The sequence below is a fragment of the Gadus morhua genome, chromosome 14 (genome assembly GCF_902167405.1).
Source record: "Gadus morhua chromosome 14, gadMor3.0, whole genome shotgun sequence".
NCBI lineage: Eukaryota > Metazoa > Chordata > Actinopteri > Gadiformes > Gadidae > Gadus > Gadus morhua.
The window spans coordinates 17,126,304-17,150,608 of NC_044061.1; the positions used below are offsets into that span (position 1 = coordinate 17,126,304).

A 24,305-nucleotide genomic window follows, 5' to 3' on the forward strand; every position below is an offset into this window, starting at 1 on the left:
TGGTTGCTCTTCGCTGTCTGGCCGAGTGTAGTTGGAAGTGTAAATTTACCTTGAACAGAGTGCTGTTCTTTCTGTTTTATTATGCTTGCTTCTCCTTTGTTTTCCTCTCCCGTCCAATAAAATATCCTCTCGAATGCCTTTCTCAGATCATTTTGATAACTGTCAACTTTCTCTGTCCTGCAGCCCTTTCTCCTACTGTTACCATAGCTAAGCAAGGTCTGGTAGTCGTTTGCAATTATCATGTGCCCATACACCTCAGATGATGTTCCTTTACTTTATTTTAAACACATATTTTTCATTCTCTAAAAAAGTATCCTCTGCAGTCCTTGGGAGAATGTAATTAAGAGTTTATTTTCAACTCCGTTTCCAAGCCTCAACAACAATAAGCCTTCTTAATGAGGCTGAGAGCTTGATGGAACATTATCAAGTTGGAATCTGTGCTTCCATGCGCAGCACGATGCTACAACCCACTGGTTTGAGGCGTGGGATGACAATTATTCAAAATCAAAGTTTTTGCCCTTTCTCATAAAGTTTGTAAATTGATTCTTAATGCTTAATTGTTCCACTTAATTAACTTAGCTGGCACACTTTTTGAGCTAATTGGATATGGTAGGGGGGAGGTGGAAAAGAATAGTACCAGCAGATTTTGGCCTCTATCTAATTTTCTTTATTATTAAAGGACGCAGCCCCCTCGAATTTAACTCCATAAGGGGGAAGCGTCACCATCCGACTCACCGGGCTCTGTCTCCTGTGTGTCCTGTGTACAGATAACGTCGGGCTCGGTGCGTCTGGTGCTGCAGGAGAGCAAGGCGCTGGTCAGCGAGTGGAAGGAGCCCCAGGGCAGGAACATCAGCGTGGCCGCCTGCAACCACACCCAGGTGGTGCTGGCCGTCGGCCGCGCCCTCTTCTACCTCCAGATCCTGGCTGGGGAGCTCAAACAGATAGGGTGAGACACCATTCAACACCTTCATGCACACAGCAGCACGCACAACACATGCACAAAACACACCACACACACACGCACAGACGCACGTGCGACACACGCACAGACGCACGCGCTACACGCGCACGCCAGACACACAAGCGCCACACACAAGCGCCACACACACACGTGCACACACGCGCGTGCAACGCGCGCACTGGAACACGCGCACACAGGCTCGAACACGCGCACACAGGCTCGAACACGCGCACGCTACACACGTAGCAGACACACGCATGCAACGCACGCATACATGCAACATGCAAACACTCCAGATATGCCGAGGAGCTCAAACAGATGGGGCGAGACCTACAGACTCTCTAGCAAATGCTTTGCCATGTTATCTTCGTTATTTGTCTAGCTATCCCCTTTTCTTTTTAGTGTTACTTCAGAGCCGACAGATATCTCACAAGTCAGTCTGTTCATTGTGTGTTCTGCAGCACCACATTGATGGAGCATGAGGTGGCCTGTCTCGACATCACCCCCCTGGGGGAGGCTGGCGACCAGTCCCCCCTCTGCGCAGTTGGGCTGTGGACGGACATCTCAGCGCGGGTGCTAAAGCTGCCCTGCTTCACGACCCTCCACAAGGAGATGCTGGGAGGAGGTGAGGGGGACGGTGTTATGCTGATTAATCCCAGGGGGGACACAACTTGTCAGATTAACGACGAGAGGGTGTGTGTTTGGTCAAATGGGTGTATTTGATTGACAGGTCCACTGCTTTCCATACAGCGGGGAAAAAGGGTTTCTGTTGACGAAATCAAACCAATGTTTGTCTCGTCTGTCTTGGTTCTTCGGTCTGTCTGTGTCGGTCTGTTTCTCTCTTTTTCTTGGGTCTTTGTCTCTCTTTCCAAGCAGAATGACTTATTTTACATAATGGATGCATTTGCGAAATGAGACAACACAGTAGAAACAAATTTCACACGGATTATCAACAGTGGTGTATTCAACCAGATAATGAAAAGGGGATGATGAAGAGGAATGGCGCCTTATTATTACCATTATGATGAAGGAGTTATCAGATCACGCTACCCGCTATTGGCAAACCACTCTGCTATACTCTACTGGCTCCCAGTTTAGCGATATAATTTTGAGGCACATTACAGATGTCTTTTGAAGCCCTTAGGGGCATAGCTCCACCCAGCATGATGCTTGACCCAAGAACACTCCGTTTTCTTGGTAGGGCGTCCTTGATCTTCAGGAGGCCGATTTTCAAATGAAAGGTATCCGGACTCATTCCAGTAGGACCTTTAGGCGTTTGGAATGCCCTGCCTTAATGTGAACTCGATTTCAAAATCACTTCTTACGTCTCCTTTGGTGTATTTAGCTTTCATCCTATTTGTAATTCAGCCTTTCATGTTTTAATTTATTAATTTGTTTATTTGATCATTCTTTATCTTGCGTGTGTGTGTGTTGAATTATTTTCTAATTCAATTCCTTAAAGCTTTTCTTTGATTTGGCCCATCAAAGCACTTTATCAATTTTTTATAAAAGGAGCCATACAAATAAAGTTTCATAATTATATTTCTTATGCTCTCATGCTGTTGGGGTAAGTGCTGCTCGGTGAGCAGATCATTTTCATTGATTGTTTTCCATGTGTTACAGACATGTCAATGCAAAATAGTTTTCTTTCCCCCTCAGCTGCTTGTCTGTTTTATTCTGCACACGGCAACAGGAGTTGCATTGTACATTTTGGCATAACTAGTCGATATGTCATGTTCTGTTGCCTTATCACAGACTTATTTTCAGAGTATGCATCCCAAACAGCAACTCACGTGTGTGTGTGTGTGTGTGTGTGTGTGTGTGTGTGTGTGTGTGTGTGTGTGTGTGTGTGTGTGTGTGTGTGTGTGTGTGTGTGTGTGTGTGTGTGTGTGTGTGTGTTGAGGGGGGGGGGGGGGATTCTGGTACAACATAAGATAAAAACACTGGCAGTTCAGATATTATTTTGTGATCCTCCATAAATAGCTGTTGAGGGGCTTTGTTTGAAATGTCACAAATATATATTCATTGCAATTGTTCGTCTATAAGACATATCTCGGCTGGTGTTTAGGAGGGACAGCTGTTGAAACATTATGCATTTCATTGCAGTTTATGTTAAAATCGTTTACGGTCAAAATTTGAGCACAAAATGATTTTGTTATTACAGGAAGCATAAGCTTGCAGTTTTATTAACCTCATTAAATGGCTGCTCACCAAAGCAGAGAATATCCTACGGCAGTGTTGTCATAGGAGCACGCTCTGTTGGGTTTCCTCCTCTTGTGATGGCGCCTGTGTTTTTCAGAAATCATCCCCCGTTCCATCCTCATGACCACCTTCGAGGGCAGCTACTACCTGCTCTGCGCTCTCGGGGATGGAGCACTCTTCTACTTTGGTCTGGACCTGCAGACGGGTGCGTCTTACCTTCTTGCCTTCATTCTTTTCACCACATAAAATCTTTCATCAAACACAAAATTCCCCATCCAGCTCTGATAGAGGAAGTGCCTTAAAAAACGTCCATCTGAGACACTTCACTTTTTGTAACCACATCACTCAGCACTGTTGGTAGGACATGAGAACAAATTAATAATACCATTTTTTTTTTTATTGTTGCATCCATTGCCGCGGGGATGCAAGAGGAAATTTCAGCGGCAGAGCCATAAGGAGGCATACTAAGTTCTGTTTGAGCTACCATAACAGACTCCCGGGCGCCATGTAGAACAGATTAATTTCAAAATAAAAATAAATAAAAATTCCAACACTCGTCCATTGATACCAGCCTGCTGTAATGTCGTCCTACTCCTCCCTCCTCATATTTAACCACAGTTTGAACACTATTTCCGTGGAAGACCCACAGTTTGGTGTATTTGTTTGATTTGTGTTTCTGTGTATGCGGCCGTTCAAAGGCCTGCTGCGCGAGCGCAAGAAGGTGACCCTGGGCACCCAGCCTACAGTGCTGCGCACCTTCCGCTCACTGTCCACCTCCAACGTGTTTGCCTGCTCCGACCGGCCCACCGTCATTTACTCCTCCAACCACAAGCTGGTGTTCTCCAACGTCAACCTCAAGGAGGTCAACTACATGTGCCCGCTCAACTCGGAGGGATACCCAGACAGGTGAGGGGTCCCCTGTGTGGGGGGATTTATAGGATAGATCACCGTTTCTCACAGGCTCCCTCTCAGACAATGTCTGGAGAACAGGTGTGGTTCCTTTTCAACACCGCAATAAAAGAGATAAAAATAAAAAGTAGATGTAAATAATGCATTTGCTTTCCTGCAGTCGCAAAAAGGTCTGTCATTCTCAAAGCATAGCTGCCATCGATGTTCTTGGAAGTACTTTATCTGAAGTTTACCTCACCTAAAAGAGCTGTTCGGTTTTTAAGTCTTTTTTTTATTTCTTGCCCAGTTTGGCTCTGGCCAATAACAGCACCTTGACTATCGGGACCATAGACGAGATCCAGAAACTCCACATACGGACGGTTCCCCTCTATGAGTCTCCCAGGTCGGTCACCCTTCTCAAATGTTTAGAATGTATAAAAGCAATAATACTGAATAATTATTGAGTTAGAATGGGTGGAATAGGTACCCTTGTGCTTCTCATCGTTCCTTCTCTGTATTATTATTTTTACTATTTTCTAACATCTTCACTTTATTTTTACTCTGTTAAGGTGCTAATATGGAACGCATTGCACTCCTCACCATCTGTGTTCATTCTCATAGTTTCTTCCTGGACAATAAGAGAGGTGTTTCCTTACCCCTTTAGGGCTTTGTGTAAGGGGTTGTTGTGTAACGTGGGCCTGTGAGGGTCTTTGAGACTGTACCTGGGATTAAGGGATGTATACTAATAACATTGACGTGACTTGACTTCTGGTCCACGCTTCCCCAGACGTATCTGCTACCAGGAGGTGTCGCAGTGTTTCGGGGTGCTGTCCAGCAGGGTTGAGGTGCAGGATGTTAACGGCACAACGTCTGCTGTCCGGCCCAGTGCCAGCACTCAGGTATGCGTGTATGTTTGCACATTGGGATTCATAGGACAGGGGGACAGTAGGCCCCAAGAAGCCAGGGCATCTGTAGTTAAAATACCTATTATACTCTAATCTTGTTGGACCCTACGTTATAACAGAACTTCTGGGAGGAAACGGCACAGAGCCTTGGCTGGAAACCAAAAAGTGCCTTGATTCATGTTTTGTTATAGAGCGATTCTAGTATGGATGAAGTGGAAGAAGCCTATAATGAGTATATTTCTTACTAATTAGGAAAAAAGAAAGGAAGGAACAGCAAGTTCACCTATATTTCAGCTCATCTGCGATTAGACTTTAGATATTAATCCAAAATCTGATTTAGGAGATTCATTCTAACTGAATACTGTGCTGTATATCCCTATGTATTTGGGTGCAGGGACCAGCAGGTTTGCCCGTTGCGGGGGAAAGATCTGAGTAGGGGAAAGAGACATGGTTGTGTCACTAGCATCTCATTATTCAGTGTAAGTGGTGGGGGTGGTGGCCAGGAATAGCAGGGAGTGTGTGCATGCACCAGTGGACCTGCAGGCGCAGTCGTCAAGGCCCATGGAGGGATGGGGCTGTCAGATAAAGATGGCCTGGTGATCAGGGCCGCCCCCTCCCAGGTAAGACCATGTCACAGCTGGGAGCTTCTCAATATAGTCCCACTGGTGAGCCTGCTCACAGGTGCTCTGGGACACTTAACACCTGGGGAAGGTGTTCCTACACTGAATAACATTAAGAGAAGGAAATAGTATTTTTTTTAAGGTGGACTGAACTGGATAAGAATTAAAGTTCAATGCACACGTGTGTGTCCACTCTTTATGCTGGTGCGATGCCCAACAGCGTACGTCAACATTGAATACTTTTTTAAACAATTCTCACGTAGCCATCATTGATTTACACATAGCCGGTGATGTCACCAGAGTTGGCGGAGCTGAAAGTAAACGGCCACAAAGACGTCAGGTCGAAGAAAGAAGCAGTGGTGATACTGCATAACTCCAGGGTGTATTGCAAAACCAATTTGATGGGAATACGTTACCAAACCCTGGGTCGCTCATTATGGGCTGGCTGCAGTTATATTGACAATAAATACGACTTTACTTCCACAACAACAAGCTTCCACTATGCAGGAGTATGTGCAAAGCCCACAAAAAATACCCACACACAAAACACGCTATATAGATATACCATATACATTATGTACAATATGGTTTGTACTTACTTGTAAGGGATTCCATATTGAGGATTTATATTGATGGCAAGATTGTATTTTTTTGCTTAGTAGTGGATATGAATACATTTTATGGTTATTTTATGAACCAGGCCAGTGAGTCTATCGGGAGCTGCTACCAGCAGCAAACGGTCATTCCATATACCAAAGGGGCAGGGGATGAAAGTACCCCAATATATCTTCAAAGTATTAATAGCCATGACAGAGCAGCAGAAGAGCCTCAAGTGGTCTCATAGCAGGTGATGTAACGTCTACCTTAAGGACTATGGATTGCAATTAAACCACAACCCGAGACCTGGAGCAATCATGAATGATAATAAGTACAGACCCGCTATGCTATGAAAACAATATCATACCTAATAGCCCACACAGCAACCATTCCTCTTGAATGACAACACTTCGGCCATCCACTGAACACATTCTAATCATATGGTTTCCAAAGATGCAAGAGCGGTCACTCTGTGGCGTTGTCATACTCCTATCTCAATGCAGGAATTCAATACACGGGTCAAAATGAGAAACATTTAATTAATGCAGATATTATAATTACTGCTGATGGTTTCTTGGCAACATGTTTGTCGCAACAAATGCTGCTGCCGTCATTTTAACACAGCGACTGCTCTTCGTGTGCCCTGTGCTTTGCTATTGAGTCGCTTACAAAATAATGCACTTCTCAACCACTATGAATTAATTGTGGACTTTCGGCCATTCGATGAAAACACCTCGTTTGGGTTACTGATGGGGCGGAAGCTGGGGGCAGCTGTTAGACAAGGCTGTTTCGGTTTTCTTTTTTGAGAGGAGGGTTTTCCAGCTCAAGCTCCAATGCTTTTCTTTGCAGTTGTCGACTCTATGTGGCAAGTTATAGATTGTGTCTTGATTGTGTAACACAAACACAGCCACAGCCACACACAGCAACACACACACACAGCCCGGGCAAAGCCAAGCCGGTAAGGTTGCGGCTTGACACACCCTCCAATTTCACTGTCTTGCCTGTGTAAAACCGAGGGGGTATAATCCGCCTTCGCCAAGGAGCTGGCTTTCTTGGTTCAAACCCCAACATATTCTTTATTTTGCTGACCACATGTTTTTTTTTACTGATGAAAGCCTCGTAACAAAAGTTCCTCTGCTGGTTTCTCGTAGATCTTACCATCTATCCCTGTCTTCGTTAATTGCGACTGCATAACCTTCTCTAACATGATGGTCAGCAGCTCACGAATTTGACAGACTCTCTAGACTTGCTGTTTTGTCTCTAGACAACGCAGCGAGTCTGGAGAGTCTGTCGGACTTGGGTAGAGGTGTTGCTGCGTTGTCTCTAGACAACGCAGCAACACCTCTACCCAAGTCCCACCCCTGGAACCCTGCAGCCTAGTCTAATCGCATTAATAGGAAAATTATCCTCCAAAATGTGTAGGGTCAGAGAGGTTAAATTGGAGTGCGAAAATGTATTTCCAGCAGTGGGGGAGGCGGGTATATGAAAACAGCAGCTGTCAGTCTGCCTGCCTCTTCCCTCCCTCTTCATCTCTCATCTTATAGACCCTCAACAACCCGACATACAGGTCAAAACAAGCAGCCAATCTGTTTCGTGTTTGTCCGTCTATATAACACTCACGTATTTCATCTCCCCCCCGCAGACCTTATCTGTGTATCCACTATCTGTCTATTCTTTGATCCATCCAACCAATGCGTCTGTCAGCCTGTCTTTCATCTCTCCATCTCTTCCCATTTTCTCTCTCTCCCTGCAGGCTCTCTCCAGCAGCGTGAGCTCCAGCAAGCTGTTCCCCAGCAGCACTTCGCCCCACGAGGTCTCCTTTGGGGAGGAGGTTGAGGTCCACAGTCTGCTGGTTGTGGATCAGCACACCTTTGAAGGTAAGCCCTCCAGGGGGGCCGGGGGTTCTCATCAAGCTAATGCTTTGCTGGTGCCGGCTGCTGGCTGTTACACGAAGCACCTGGCGGTGAAGTAACGCATTCAATGCTCGGGGAGCAGAGCCTAGGTATATCAGCTAACGCGCAAATAAACAGTGAAACAAACCCTCCATACAGGACCAAGTGCAACAGAGCTCAATTCAAATGCGAATTTCAGCTCGAAACAGTGCATGTCCAACTGTGTGGTTGAAATTGGTTTTAAAAATTGCAGAATTAATGATGAATAAACATCAAAATTAAGATGGTGAAAATACGATCTAGCTAGCCATTATTGCTGAAAGTGCAAATGCGCTGTAGCTTTCATTGGATATCAATGTTTATCACCCACTGGGAGACAAGGTACTCAGCCAAGTCCACAGAATGGCAGAAAGTAGGTCAAATTAATTTGCATTCTACCTAGCTTCAATCGAATCACTGTAACACACTGTAGTACATTACATATGGCCGGCTGAATTTCAGATGAAAACTAGTTTTGATCTTTGTAATCCTCATGATCTGGAGCATAGGGAGTTTGCTAGCTGGTAGACTGCAGCAACCAACTTCACTGCTAAAATAAACTCGGCACTTGATTGCTTTTTGGTTGTATATTTTGGAGCCTTACCATTAAAAGGACACTTCACCCATTTGCATTATGTATCGTTAGAAACCCAGTCATATTTTTTAATGGTCTTGCATGACGCTGAATTACATTACCTGAAGAAGCAAAGTGCTGAATACATTGTTACAAAAGCTGGAAGCTCGGAACATTTTAAAATTGGAATGGAGTCTCTTGGTGAAAAATACATAGGCCTTATTTTGCAAACCCGTACCCGCCCAAACCCGTAAATTGATAGCCACGCCCAACCTGCACCCGAAGGAGAACATTAGATGGAGCCTGGGAATTACACTATCTGGTGTTTGGCGTCATCCAAATTGTGCGCGGTCACCCGTCGGGTACCTGTACCCGTGCAGGAGTCTGGCCTAGATAACCCCCACTACGAGTTTTTACTTGTTGTGGGAAATACCAGAAGCGTCCGAGAACCAGACGCTGTCTTTAATTCATAATATCATCTGGAGGTGCACACAGCTTTTGGCCGTGATATTATATTTAAAGGTTGGGTATGGAATTCTCTTTTTTGGCCATTTTGCAAAGTTACTTGAAATCCTTATCATAACCCACTTACAGCCAGAGTTAGAAGTACTGACATGAAAATTAAACAAGTCAATCATCTGTGGAACGGGCAGGGCTCGAAAAACTCCAGCCAATGATTTCCAGACCCACCGAGTGGCATTGGACAGTAAGTACGTCAATCAAACGGTCGTACTGCACTCCCCCTCCCCCGCTCGTGACCCCTTCGTGCACCTACTCAAAGCTCGTGACCCAGAGCAAGCTTCTGTTTGTTGTTATCCTGCGGTAGCTACTGGAGCTAACTAGCTCGCTCTCGCTCGTGCATGATTGCGCATCCATGTACTTGGAATGGGTGGAGTCAGAGTCAGCGTTGAAGGAGAGGGGGTAGGACCATTTGAGTTGTGTATTTTCAAAATCTGCTGGCGTTTCGCAAATCCCATACCCAACATTTAATATTACGGTATATAGATACCTATATATTACATAATATTATATTATTTAGATATCGAGCTCCGGGAGTCTGCAAACGGAAACAATCACTTCTCCTCCATGCTGCAGTTCCCTCTGGACTGCAGGGAGTGAATGCTGATTGGCTGTTATGTTACGTCCCTCGGTGATTGAACACTGATTGCCATTGTGGGAGTTGTCGTCTTCAATCCACAAGAGCAATCCTACTTAGTTATCAAGCATCCACATAGCACCAGCAAGAAACAGCTTGGTTGCATTGGAAATAAATAAGTTAAATCGTCAAAACAAATTAGAACATGATGTAAGGGCAAATATTCCTTCTAAATCAAATGTTTAGTTCACACCACAATTCAAACATCTGATTTAGAAGGGCGCCTAAACATTTTCTTCTCATCCCTAATTTGATCAGGGTCTTTGCATACAGCAACATTGGCCGTCTTTCTGACATGAATGCCTGTTCCGTGTGTGTGTCTGGCTGTGCATTGTGGTGGTTGATTGTGTTGGTCCAGTGCTCCACGCCCACCAGTTCCTGCCCAGCGAGTACGCCCTCAGCATGGTCTCCTGCCGCCTCGGACGGGACACCTCCGTTTACTTTGTGGTGGGCACAGCCATGGTGTACCCCGAGGAGGCCGAGCCGAAGCAGGGCCGCATCATCGTCTTCCACTACACTGACGGTGAGGTTGTCCTTACCACCACCACCACCACCACCGTCATTAAACAACCCGTCATAACCTCCTCGCCCCTCCACCCCGTGCCCTCGTACATGCAGAATAAGTTGTCGCTTTCACAACTTCCGGAAGCTTCCTCAGTCTCTTTTTATTGTTTTTCACTTTTATTATCTATTGTCGTCACCCTTCATTCAGTAGCCGCCCATACCCCCCTTCTAACACTTCTCTTTATCCCTCCCTCTGTATCCGTCACTGTCTCATCTTTTCTTTTTGAATCCTTTTTAATTTCTCTTACCTTCCCTCCCTTTCGCCATCTAGTATTTGTACTTTCTTTTCGTCGCTTATCAACACGTTTTAACCTTTTTCTGTGTTGTTTTTTGTTTGCCCCCCTCGCTGGTCTCCCTCACTTTATCATCATCTTATCGTTTCATCTCAAGCCACGGCTCATCACTCCCTGCTCCCTTCCCCCCCTCCCCCTTTTCTCCGTTTCATTTCTCACTTCCCGCTTCATCTCCCGATCTCCTCCCTCACACTCAAACCGGCTTCCAATTCATTTATTTTTTCTATCACCCCCAATTCTCTTTTCATCACACCCTTTTGACTCTGTCACACTTCTTTCTATCTCCCTTTGTTTCTCTTTTGATCTCAAAACCATGCCCTGCAAAGAAACGTATTTTTCTAGCTGACGAGGTGTCTGCCATGGCGCCCGCGTCACTTTAGCGACGGGGTTATTGACGGCAGCTCTTGTTTACTTTCCTCGCAGGCAAGCTGCAGACTGTGGCTGAGAAGGAGGTGAAGGGGGCTGTGTACTCCATGGTGGAGTTCAACGGCAAACTGCTTGCCAGCATCAACAGCACAGTAAGTGTGTGTGTGTGTGCGTGCGTGCACGTGTTTGCCGGTCTGGCCCAGGAGGAAACGTGGGTCAGATAATCGTTCAAACTGATGACACTGGCCTGCTGGTGGCGAGAGAGTGTGCATGAACATCAGTCTCTGTCAGCGGCTGCCAGGCCAGCCTGGCTCTTGGAAGCTTCAAGCTGCTGTGTAGCAGCAACATTACTAGCCCTGGAATGGATCTACACTTGGCTTGTAGTATATGGGGTGCCTGATCAAGAAAAGCTATCTATGAGAATCGTAGGAAATGTACCTCTCAGTGTCACCTGAATTTCAGTTAATTGACATTGAAAGTTACCTCAAGTGTTAGTGAGACAAGGGGCCGGGAAAGTGTCAGCAGTGTCTGGAATGTTGGATTTGAGGGAGACGAACAGACCATAATAAGTAGAAAGACAGACTCTTCAAATCGCATAACGGGTGTCTTTCCAATGCTTGGTTGAGTTGCTCAACTTTTTTCTCTTGAGAATGAAATCCATATCCTGGCAGAGCAATGATGCATCATTACAGACATGAGACTGAGAAATAAAACAAGACCAATGATGCAACTACAGGTGTTATCATGGCCAGTGCATTCGTCACCTTTTGAGTTATTTTCATCCATGCTCTCTTGAGCTGTTTTTAATAAAGATGGATTAAACTTCACGTTTAGCTGCAGCTGTTAGTTGACACTGTATAGCTGTTTCTAACAGTTTATATTACACACCCAATCTTGGTTTGACCCATATTGTATATAAAAAATACCACAGCCCTATGTGACAATCCTGTACAATTCATATATGCCCCTATGGATAAATGAAAAAAGCCATGGCTGGCTGCAGAGCTAATACCTCATAAGCCCCTATGAGATGGGATTGCTACCAGATAATATTATTTTCCAGATTTTGAGGTCGCTACGCACCCTGATTTCAATTGTGTGTGTGTGTGCGTAAAAGGAGAAGCAGCTAACAAATCTGTAGAATATTTCTCTGTAAATATCCACATCCCCCTGTCAGTCACGCTTGATAATGTCTGACTTGCCTGTTTTGAGCATGTCACTGTTAATTTCCATATAAATGAAATGGATGGCAATGAAAGGAATTGTGCAACTGTAAACCTCTTGCTTTTTTGCTTTTTTGCATTTTTATTATTATGAAATGGTGTTGCCAGTTCGGTCCAGAAAAGCATTGCAAATTATTAAACAAACTGTTGACTGAAACCCTGCTGTAGCACGCCAGTAGAATAACCCACACTGTCTGCAATGCTAATCTAGTCCAAAATAGGCAGCCTCAAACAAAGTCCAAACGGACCTTTATGCTGTTGTAAACAAAGTATATATATCTACGAGTTGCATGGTAAAAGTTTCTCTCCAAAAACTAAAATGGTCAAAAGAATAATTAGCTGGTGGCTGTTTGAATGTCTGCAGGGATTCAACATTTTCATGTTTTCATATTTTTAATTATAGCCTTTATGTAAACTATTGGAAATGCGTCGTCATGGATTCATACAACAGCCTCCTGCCAATGACCGCTCTTTGGAACGCGCTGTCCGAAACCAGCCCTCCCACCCAAAAACCACCCATTTATTTATTTATTATGTTACAATCAATCGCCTCTTAATTAAGACTGAGACGGCATGGGTTTTGGGGGCATTTGTTTGTATTTGTCCATCCGGGGTACTGCTGATGAAGGGGGAGCAACAATGGAACCCACATACGGCCCCAATTACTCACACCACTACACACACGCTTTCCCGTTTGAGTGTGACAACTGGGTTCGATTTGAGGTTTGATGGGTTTTATGTATTCGTTCTTTTTAAAAGGGTTAGGGTTAAAAAAATATTGTGGCGTTATCCAGCATCTGGATAAAATAAGTTGTATGGACACACACTTAACATTAAAGACTTAAATTAAATGATTCATCAATTATTCACCCAAAGCTTGTTCAGAGTATACATTAACAGCCTATTGGGAACTGCAATTTTTGTTGTCCTTCAAAGCTAGCCATGCAATGTTGAATGTCTTAAATAAATTGCTATTGTAAGCACAGTCGCAGAGTTACAGGGAACAACTTTCCATGTTGACGGTCGGATGGGATGTAGGTGAGCGTCCAGGTGGGCATCCGACCCCGACTGTCCTCAGCCAACTCCTGTGGTGTTCTTCTAGGTGCGTCTGTACGAGTGGACGGCAGAGAAGGAGCTGCGCACGGAGTGCAACCACTACAACAACATCATGGCCCTCTACCTGAAGAACAAAGGGGACTTCATCCTGGTGGGGGACCTGATGAGGTCCGTTCTCCTGCTGGCCTACAAACCCATGGAGGGCAACTTTGAAGAGGTGTGTGTGTGTGTGTGTGTGTGTGTGTGTGTGTGTGTGTGTGTGTGTGTGTGTGTGTGTGTGTGTGTGTGTGTGTGTGTGTGTGTGTGTGTGTGTGTGTGTGTGTGTGTGTGTGTGTGTGCGTGTGCACCAGTTTTACACCTTCTGAGGAAACCACGGTTACCGGTAAAATCATAAAAAAGCCAAAGGAAATTCAATTATGGCACACATTAGGCAGGGAGGTCCCGGAGTGCAGAGCGGAGCTGGACCCGGCAACTCAAAACAGTGGTTGGGGCTAACGGAACAAAAAATATATATAGTTGCAAGCAACCATGACGGGGTCTGACCGTATGAACGACAGTATGACTGACAGTATGACCGACAGTATGACTGACAGTATGACAGTATGACCGACAGTATGACCAACAGTATGACAGTATGACCGACAGTTTGACCGTAGACTGCCAAGGGCAGATTAGAGTATATTTTGAGAAATAGAAGTCTTCCGTACCCCGAGGTATGGTGAGCTTCGTCGGTATGTTAATTGGCATTGGTGTGCCTTAAAAACGTTTTTTCCAGAAGTGAACATATCAAAACAATCACCCACCATGTTTCTGAAGCATACTGTGTCCAAATCCACTGTCAAACGGATGTTTGCAAAATTAAATGTGTACCGCCTTAAGGCCCAGCCTGCATTGTAGAGAGGCCGTGGTTCAGACAGGCAAATTCGAACAAATGCATCCAATTTTTTTTTTTATTATTTGGCATGGAATCTACCCTTTGTAGCCATATTCAACAGCCGAGCCTACGTGTTTTTGACACAATGTTAGAGCTGTATAAACATCGGAGATATGCATGTATTTCACTTTAAAATGTATATCTCTGCCTTCGTTAGCCTTATTGCTATGAATTTCACACCATATAGTCCCACAGTCACCTAGTACATGTTTGCAGAGTTTGCAGCTTTTATCACTTCCGGCAACAAATCTTTTGGGTTTTGGGTGTTTGGTCAAGTTGAAGCCATTGCATCAAGTTATAATGATCTGACCATATTGGTCAGACTCTGAATGTTGTTCACCATGACGTATGGTGAATGTATAACAAGTTTCATGCGTATTGCACTTTCCTATTGGAAATGACAGCCTGTTGATTAAGTTACATTTCAAAGGCTTGTTATAGTGGCACCTATAGTTAAGCCTGCCAATTTTCATAACTTGTGTGTTATGTGTCACTTGAAGTGCCTTCCCTCCCGTCCCTCTCCCCCATCCATCTAACCCTTTAACTCAAAACACGGTAATGCAAACACAAACTTTTTGTGAAACACTGCACATTCATTGCAGTGTTCATAGGCAAATCATTTTTCAGAATGACGCAGGAGGTGCCGGATCCAATAAAAAAGGTTTTGGATCCAACATCTGAGTTGCCGGAACATGATCCGTCATGTTCCGACACAAATTAAGCACTGGGTATATAGAACGTGTCGTAAATTCGCATCACAAATCTGCACCTGGCTTTTCCGTCATATTCATCAGTTTCATGTTTTATGAACGTTTTTGCATTTAGTTTTTGTAGCGCATAGCCCTCTCCTACCCTCCTCTTGGGTGTGTTCCAATGGGTTGCAGTGGAAGGGATTAGGAGAGTTAACCCTGAGACACGTGCACAAAATAACACAATGCACATGCAGAGTCCAACTCATTCACCAAGCTAGGGAGAGCCCTACAGATAAGCCTGTTTTGGGATGAACAAAAGATTTGCAAGACACACACACACACACACAGACACAGACAGAGAGAGTGTGTGTGTATCTACTAGGGCTGTAACAATATACCAACTCACGATTCGATTTGTATCACGATTATTGACCCACGGTTCGATGCATCCCACGATTTTTTTTCATTTAAAAAGCAGTTTATTTAAACAACTTGTTGTAACATTTAATAACAAATGATTTGGAACACTGAACAGATTTGAACAGAAATAATTATATTAAAGTATAGCAAAATGAAAAAATAAATAACAAAATATTGCAGTTGGATGATGCTTGCTGGTAGGCAAAATCCCGCAACTATTTTTGTGGTTTGGGCTTATGCATTTAAAAATATTAATGTGAAATAAATAATAGTAATTTGAATAGTTTGGTAGTACTAACCAGCGTTCCTGTTAGAAAAATCTGTGCTGGTCAGAGTGACCTGCATAGGTTTAGTTTTCGGTCAAATATCCTTTTATCGCTTCTTATTAGGCTATGTAGCTTAAATAATGACATAATCAGGCGGCAGGCCGTATAGAATGCAACATGATTAATATCCTAACTTTCATATAGATGGGGGGAAAAAACATGAACGTCTGATTTGCAATAACGAGGCATAGTGTTACGAGTAGCGTATGTGTGTGCGCGAGAATGGCAGTGTGTTTGTCTGTGGGTGACGTCAACGAGTGAGTTGACGAGCGAGGAGAGCGAGCGGTATCGTGTGTGTGTGTGTGTGTGTGTGTGTGTGTGTGTGTGTGTGTGTGTGTGTGTGTGTGTGTGTGTGTGTGTGTGTGTGTGTGTGTGTGTGTGTGTGTCTAGTGAAGAAACAAACGAGTCCTGTAGAATAAAGTATCCAGCCTGTCAATAATCGGTGGCCGCTTCATTCCGACCTATAAGCAGACCAACTGCCGGTCAAAGCACACAAAACACTAGAGACAGGGATCGCACTGGGTATTTTTGCGAGCTTGGCCCACTCTGGATAAATGTTGTTCATATCGCATATGAGGACTTCGACGGCTGTGGAGAAATAGAATCCTCCGTAGCCACGGAGTGCTGTCATCACAGCGAGGGCATCTCGTTGCAGAATTACGGCATCGATAAGAGCAGTCAGCAGACTATTTGTTAGACAGATTATTAGCAAATTTCAATCAGACAATTTGACCGGAGAGATACAATTTTGTCTGACATTTAATTTTTATATTAGTTGGGAGTTAGAAAGGGCGTGTCGCGCTTCTGCCTTTTCACACCGTGAGACAGGTTCGGGGCTTTGAATGCCGAGATTTCGGTTTCGATACGCATATCGTTACAGCCCTAGTATCTACCTGTAATTATGAATAACATTCATCTATGAATTAATAATATTTTCTTTCTATTGCCTTAATATCCTGTAAGCCTTTCAATGATTTCAACCTTGTTTGTGTGCCAGAAGGAAAGGTGAGGAACATGATGTGTGCACAAACAAACACGCATTCGCCACAAGACCAAAATAGCAGCATCAACAATACCGGCACCTTGCTCTCTGTAAATTCTAGTGCTTCCAAAAGAAGTAGCAGCAGTGCAGAGTGGATATGAAATGGGCATAGATAACAGGGCTGTTTCACATTACCTCTCTCTCGTTTACCTCTCAGATTGCCCGTGACTTTAATCCAAATTGGATGAGTGCCGTGGAGATCCTGGATGATGACAACTTCCTGGGGGCGGAGAATGCGTTCAACCTGTTTGTGTGTCAGAAGGACAGGTGAGGAAACGCCAACAGCAAACCAACAGGAACTGTCCCACCCACAAATTGCAAGATCAAGGACAAACTTAATTGAACGAAAAATGCTAAGCGAAGAGCAGCAGCGTTCCTTAAAGCCGTCCTCATTCTGTTTGGGATGATGAGCAGTGTTGCCACAGTTACCTTGAAAAAGCAATCTGATTACTGATTACTCCTTAAAAAGTAACTTAGTTATTTTACTGATTACTTGATTTTAAAAGAAACTAAGTTAGATTACAATTTACTTTATTAGTTACATTCAGCAGCTGCCGACAATACCCCTGCTGCCTCAAAAAAAAAGACAACCGGTTTTACCAATACTCGCTTTATTGGAAGTGCAACTTCAACAATGTATCTCCCGACAATTTAAGTTGAACTTAAAATAAATTTCCTGAATTCTTTATTTATTTTTTATCTTCAATGTGTGTGGTAATAGTGACGAGTTAGAATACTTGTTACTGAAAAGATTGGTCAGATTAGAGTAACGCGTTACTCTAATGGTATCACTGGTGGTGAGTACCTCAAGGTGCACTTTGTTCTTTAGCCAGGATAACTAACCCAACACTTTCGAACGAGTGGGACATTTAAGAAATAAAAGTTTCCCCAATGCGAGTGAAGCTCCAAGGCTTTGGAGATGTGTTTGGTGGTCTCACTAATGGGTTTGATTATGAGAGATGATGACTGAATAAACATGCTTGATAGTCATATTATTCCCCCTTTCTCTTTCGCTCTCAAGCAAAAGACAGAGCCTGCCACGGGATGACACACAGCTTGCAGGGCTGATCTGTCACTTGAAACATAATCCAATTAAATGCTGAAGGATCAAATCACCTACTGCCTACATCCCGTTGCACACTATTAACCCGTTTTACATGGAAATATCATATTACACAAATTCAACATTCAACTTTGTTCTGTTTCACGTTGTCATCTAGCACTCCCCTCCCACAGTGAACTCACCAGACTTTAAATGAAACCAAAAACCAGCATGTGCTTCCGGACGAGACGGCATGTGCAGCAGCCGCATGGCGGCTTCTTTTCTCCATCCTACCTCCCTCCTCGCGTCCTCTGAGTCATCGCTAAAAGCCTTTCCTCTGCGTTAATTGGCTCCTTAGCCGTGTTGCCCTGCTCATTTATTTCTCTGTCAGCCCTACGGTGTGGAGGTGAGGGTGTGTGTGCGGCTCTGGTCTGGGCGTCAGCTCCTGTTAGCCACCCAATGCGTCAGGTGTACTCACTGTATTGTGCTGACCTTTATCTCCCGTTCTGTTGTGCTGGTCTGGGTTGACCTTTTTATTTACCCTTCTCCGAACGCTACAATCACGCCGGCGCTTCCATCCATCTCTCTCGTCCCCTGAGAGATGTTTTATCTTTGCTTTCTTTATTTGTTTTCTGACGGGCCGGCGTGTCATTTAATATCCCTTGGCGCGCTTCCTCTTTGAGGTTGTTTTACTTCTCTCCTGCGTGTTCTTGCCTTTCCCTTTGTCATACCTCCCCCCCCCCCATCACCAACTCCCCCTGGCTCTCCTTTTCATTAAAGAGGACCCATTATACTACCTTTCTGGTCTTAATTTCTTATTAATGACTCCTATAGCGCAACCTGACATGAATCACAGCATAAAAAACAATGTCGATTTTCGGGAAACCCTTCCTCTCATCTGGGCGCTTTCAGCCTTCTCTGTCAACCCTCGGTTTCGTCCTTCTCCGCCCCCTCGCCCCCCTCCTGCCAACCCAACTCCGTTGTGATTGGTTAGATGATTTCCAGGAAATGTGAACAAGTGAATCGCAGTCGTTGTCCCGAGTGTTTAGCGCTCTGCACAGCCACCCCAGACTGTCAGCAGGGAATACGTCGAAATGCATGTACGTCATTATTTGACACTTTAGTATGGTTAAACATGACTATCAATCATTATAACAACGTTAAAGGTCATAAAAGTCGAAAAAAGCATAATAGGTCCCCTTTAATGACTATTGTCCCGGTAACCCACAGCGCGGCCACCACAGACGAGGAGCGGCAGCACCTCCAGGAGGTGGGGGTCTTCCACCTTGGGGAGTTCGTCAACGTGTTCTCCCACGGGTCGCTGGTGCTGCAGAACCTGGGGGAGAGCTCCACGCCCACCCAGGGCTCCGTGCTCTTCGGCACCGTCAACGGCATGATAGGTGAGGAAGGGCGTCCCCTGTGTACGCCTGGCTGCCTCTCTCCCTTTCTTTCTGATTCTCTCGCTCCCTTTCTCAGTCTTATTCTGTCCCTCTCCCTCGCTCCCTCCCCTCTCTTTGCCTGGGTATTGATGTGGTGGTAGGGGAGGGTTGAGAGACATTAATGTGGGGTCATGGAAAGACTCTAGTTCAGGGGTGCCCAACCAGTCGATCGCGGTCTACCAGTAGACCGCCGACAGATCCCAAGTCGACCGCGAGGGGTGAAAAAAAAAAAAAAAGTTCTAGTTGGAAGAATTATTCCCCCCCCCCCCCCTCAAGAGGAACCTGGACACTGCCGAGGCCAATTATAATAACACCATGGCTGATTTTCACCATTTAATACATGTTCCTTTCCAACTTGGCACGACGACGACTGGAAGGGGTACCAAATGAGGATGATAGTTTGGGAGAACATAACCTCTGCTTTGAAAAGCCTCTCAGGAAAATTTCCCCGCCCCCCCCAGACACACTTCAGCCTGTGGCACACTTCAGCAAGCTATTTAGGCAGGTCAGGCCCAACACTGCCCGCCTGGTAATGAAGAATCATGCACCTGCCTGCCTCCTCCTCGACCCTCCAGCCACTTCTGATGCTATTAAGGGATGAGGTGGAGGAGGAGGGATGGAACCCATACACAACAACATTGTGATTGCAAAGCAAGCAGTCATGGTTGTTTTAGCATTTTACTTTTTTTTTAATTGCATGATTGGAAGCCAACCGCAATGTCGAGCGGAGGAATCAACAGACTATTTGTTTACACAAATAGTCTGTATAAACAAGTCTCTATTATACAAATAGTCTGTGTCATTAAAGTTCCATGCGGGAGCCGGTATTTCCCGGAGTCTATCTCCTGTCCATACAGGAATGGCTGCTCAGGCTCCTAGCAGGCTCGAGTAACTAAGAGAGGAAGACGCACGTAGAAGAAGCCCACCCAGGTTCATTGTGAGGCGTTTAGCATTGGGGGACCATGATGGTTATGAAGTAATGTGTTTGAATGGGGACTCAGCAGGGATCTCCCCGTGGGTCATTCGATGTATTATATGGCTGCTTCTTCGACTCTTGTCCCTGTTCCGGGAAACAATTGGATGTTGCAATGCCTCGTGTGTTGATCATAACCAGCAGTGTCCTCATAGAGAGAGCGAGCGAGAGAGGGAGAGATGAAGGGAATGGAAGATGGATGTAATGTAATGTATGTGTTGAAGGGCTGGTGGGAGGTGGTATGATAGACTGACTATATTAAAGGACTGAAACAGAAGTGACAATAAAACACTGCATCATACAGCCAGGTAGATGACGCAATGAAAAGCAGTCCTCTTAAGATTGTCAAGAGATTTAATTTAGGGATTGATTTAATGAAAGACGTGAAACCTTATTTAGTAATTGTGATGATGCTTCATTATGTTTGACTCTCTGCCTCTCTGTCTGTCTGTGTCTGTTTCTTACGCTCGCTCCCCTCCGTCTCTGTCTCTCGCCCTCCGTGTGTTGCTGCAGGCCTGGTGACGTCCCTGTCGGAGAGCTGGTACAGCCTCCTACTGGACCTACAGAACCGCCTCAACAAGGTCATCAAGAGCGTGGGCAAGATTGAACACAGCTTATATCCTTCACATGTCCTCCCCACACACAAACTCACACACTTGCAAACTAAATTCTCTGGTGGTTGCTAAATTAAACCAGGGTCTTTTCTAATTCTTTTTTTTGGAGTGTGTGCCGGACACCTGGTTCAAGTGTTTTATGCGTGAAATGGCTTATTAAAGGCTGCCGTCGCCACACCAAAGACATGACCTGGGCACACAGGAGACACTGACGGCACTAGGTCTATTTCTATAGTGCTTTTATCTATTCTGCAGTAACCGGTCGAGGAACATCCCCAGAACAGCAGAGGTGTTTTTCTGGATGTAAAGTTCCCAAAAGTAGACTTTTAACACGCAATAATCACTTCAAGAAAAAAATTGCATAATTGTTTATCAAGGTGGATTCTAGTGTAGTGGCATAGGGTTGGGGACTGCCAGCAGAAAGAAAACTGCTCCTGAATGCGACCGAATTCACTGTAAATCAAATGACTGGACTGGATGTGCGTATGTATGTGTGTATGTATTTAAATACAAATATATGTATGTATTCCTTGCATGGACATTCTCTGGCCGCATGCCCACATGGGGTGTATTTTTCCCTTGACTCTGGATCACCTGGAGGTCGTTCCACACAGAGCGCAAAACAGAGCAGGCCACGGGGTTCATCGATGGGGACCTGATCGAGAGCTTCTTGGACCTGGGCCGCACCAAGATGCAGGAAGTGGTCAATACTCTGCAGGTGAGGGGGGCTGCAGCACAACCACTCTTGTGGTGGCTGCGACTTTCCCTATTTTCCTGTTTTGCTTTTCGCAATGAAACTCATTCATTGTCTGGCCTTGCCTCGGCTGTATTGATTCTCTTGCCAAATCCGGTTGGAAGTAAAGCAACAACATGTTACCTGAAATTGCCTTCCTTGCAGATTTCTGGTAATCATTTAACAGGGTTAAGGTCTATTTTGGATACTACTTTGATGGCTACCCTTTCCTTGGGCGCCGCCATTATTGTTTTGTCTCGGGGAGTGCGTTGCTCCTCCGTTCTTCATGAACTGAAACTCCCTCCCCCTATCACTGATTGGTCCTAGTTTTTTTAAATTTGTGGAAAAGGATTTCAACAGGATTTAGGCCAGAGCAATTTGCAGAATGTGATCCAGTGATATTGGATTAGTCTTACGAGGAATGCGTTTTTGCATTGTGTCACCTATTATCTTCATCCATTATATGCGTTTAATGACGGATTTGCAGCAAACAAATAATTTTTCAATTTAAACAATGTTTTTTCTAATATGGCAGAATTTTGATATCTAGCATTCTCTTTTTTTGTTTCTTCATTGCCCTAGACGCAAATCTCTATTTTTTTGATCCAAGTGGAGGAAAACTGTGTATATATTACGCACTCATCGTAGCGCATTATCCTATAATGAGACAAGCTGGAGAATAAAGGGGGGGATGATGGAAAGGATAAAACCAGCGGATCAACACATGGAGATGATCCTGCTGTCCTTTTGTTGCACAAAGAAATAATCCCCCAAGCGAACCACACGATGACCAAGATCCTTAAATACAGAACAAAATATAACATTGGAAGAAATATAAATGTTTTTCTGACCATAACACCTACCAAGGAAAATAAATTCCTTTTGCTATTGACCTAAAACTGCTAAACGCATAGTAGCCCTGCAGTTGTTTGCAACAAATCAATCCCTTCCTGGCCTGGAGAGTTTCTGTAACAAATACCTTTTTTCCAGTTTCTGAAATGTTTTATTCAACCGTCAACTAGTCTGGGCCGTCCTTCTCTTACTGATGTCAGTGTATTCAAGAGTTCTTTCAAGAGTGGAGATGTGGGCGACTTAGGCTTGTTAAGGGGAGCTTGCAAAATGTCAGCAGAAGGATGTGCATGGTCGGAAGTTGACCTTTTTAGAAATGCTCTTCCAATAAGCATGTGAGTGATCCCGCCACCATCAACTTAAATTAATAGTGCATATCAATTTAAGTTAAAATCACACTTTTTGCATGGGGGTATGTCGACATAGATATACTTATAGATAAACACATTTTTATTATTTTCTAATTACAATTTTGCAATTCTGATCGATACAATGCGATTATCTGCCGTAGCACCTGTAGCTTGTTCACAGTGGCGATATGTCACTTTAGAATCGCAACACAGTTTTTCAATTTGCCATTCTTCAAGACCACAGTAGTCTAGTCAAACAGTTCATGTTCATTCCTCTCACATTTACTTAAATGTGCGCGAGCGCTGGGTTCTGATCAGCAGAGGAAAGAAAATAACAATATTTTACATTGACAAACTCACCTTTGTCTCGGTGGGATGCAGTCTGAATGGGAGAGGAGAAGGGAGAAGAGATGGGTTAGATAAGGGTAAGGAGAGGAAATGGGGGTGACAAGGGTTATATAAGAGCAAGAAAAGGAGAGGGGGGAGGAACAGTGAGAAGGGCTTTGTGGACGTGCTGCAGATGTTACAGTGGCCATCATCTCTGGTGTGTGTGTTTCAGATCGATGACGGCAGCGGCATGAAGCGTGAAGCCACAGTGGACGAGGTGATCAAGATCGTAGAAGAGCTGACCAGGATCCATTAGATTCTGCTCGGGGTCGTCATAAATTGTTAAAGGGGGAATATTTGAGATGGATGAGGGGTGGAAATTTGGAGACTGCGGTTTTGTAAATAATTATAAATAAACTGTGCATGTCTGTCCTTCAGACTTCAATTATTTGACATCTTGGTGGAGCCCCTGACGGCGCGACATACTCAAACGTAGTACTTCTCTTGTAGGCAGCGAGTGCTACATGGGAAATGTTGTTCTATTTTACCATAAAAAAAACTGTGGTTTAGGTATGTGTGTGTGTGTGTGTGTGTGTGTCTGTTTGGGCATGCATGTGTGCTTGTGTGAATTGGTGTGTAACGACATGACCAACCCTGGACATTGATCCTATTTGAAATGAGAATCCATGGCCAGTTGTCGATGCTTCATGCTACTTTATGCAAAATAAAAGTGACATGATTATCAAGCATCTCACACACAATAGTTCTTTATCTCCATTGTTTTTCTAGAGTTGAAAACATGCAGCGGATGATTTCCGAAAATTATTATTGAAGTCTTGAGCCGGAAAATTATGTTTGAGACGTAATGAGCAAAGTGATGAGTTTTTAGCTATTTTGTTGTTGTGATGTTTTCTTCATGTTTCTTTTAATAAAGGTTACTTTACTACCGTTTACCCTAGCATCCTATTATTCCAGCTTTTGAATCATTATTTATTTTTTCCCCTCCCCCTCTCCATCCAAGCCGCACAGCCATTGTGCCGTCTGTGTGAGTCTTGTCCCAATTATTTTGTTTGTAAGTGTTCTCATCAGTATCAGGGAGGTCTTGGTGTCATAGTAGGTCAGTATCTTCTTCGTCTGACCCAGCAGAGCATCTCTGCAGATTTTACGAGACAAAAGTAGATAAAAGACCAGATACATCTTCCAATGTGTGTCCATACCAGAGTGGTTA

The 24,305-nt window shown here is 44.4% G+C and overlaps 1 protein-coding gene across 1 annotated transcript in view; it reads left to right on the forward strand.

The window, feature by feature from the left end:
- Positions 1-24,030, forward strand: part of ddb1 (damage-specific DNA binding protein 1) — a 50,519-nt gene extending 26,489 nt beyond the window's left edge. The window contains exons 13-27 of the mRNA XM_030376865.1: positions 768-946; positions 1,423-1,586; positions 3,261-3,368; positions 3,862-4,069; positions 4,359-4,454; positions 4,839-4,950; positions 7,927-8,050; positions 10,193-10,357; positions 11,115-11,209; positions 13,383-13,553; positions 16,908-17,017; positions 19,023-19,192; positions 20,718-20,820; positions 21,413-21,536; positions 23,310-24,030. Of these exons, the coding sequence (XP_030232725.1) occupies positions 768-946; positions 1,423-1,586; positions 3,261-3,368; positions 3,862-4,069; positions 4,359-4,454; positions 4,839-4,950; positions 7,927-8,050; positions 10,193-10,357; positions 11,115-11,209; positions 13,383-13,553; positions 16,908-17,017; positions 19,023-19,192; positions 20,718-20,820; positions 21,413-21,536; positions 23,310-23,393 (2,013 nt within the window). The 3' untranslated portion in view covers positions 23,394-24,030. The remainder of the gene's footprint in view (positions 1-767; positions 947-1,422; positions 1,587-3,260; positions 3,369-3,861; positions 4,070-4,358; positions 4,455-4,838; positions 4,951-7,926; positions 8,051-10,192; positions 10,358-11,114; positions 11,210-13,382; positions 13,554-16,907; positions 17,018-19,022; positions 19,193-20,717; positions 20,821-21,412; positions 21,537-23,309) is intronic.
- The last annotated feature ends 275 nt before the right edge of the window (positions 24,031-24,305 follow it).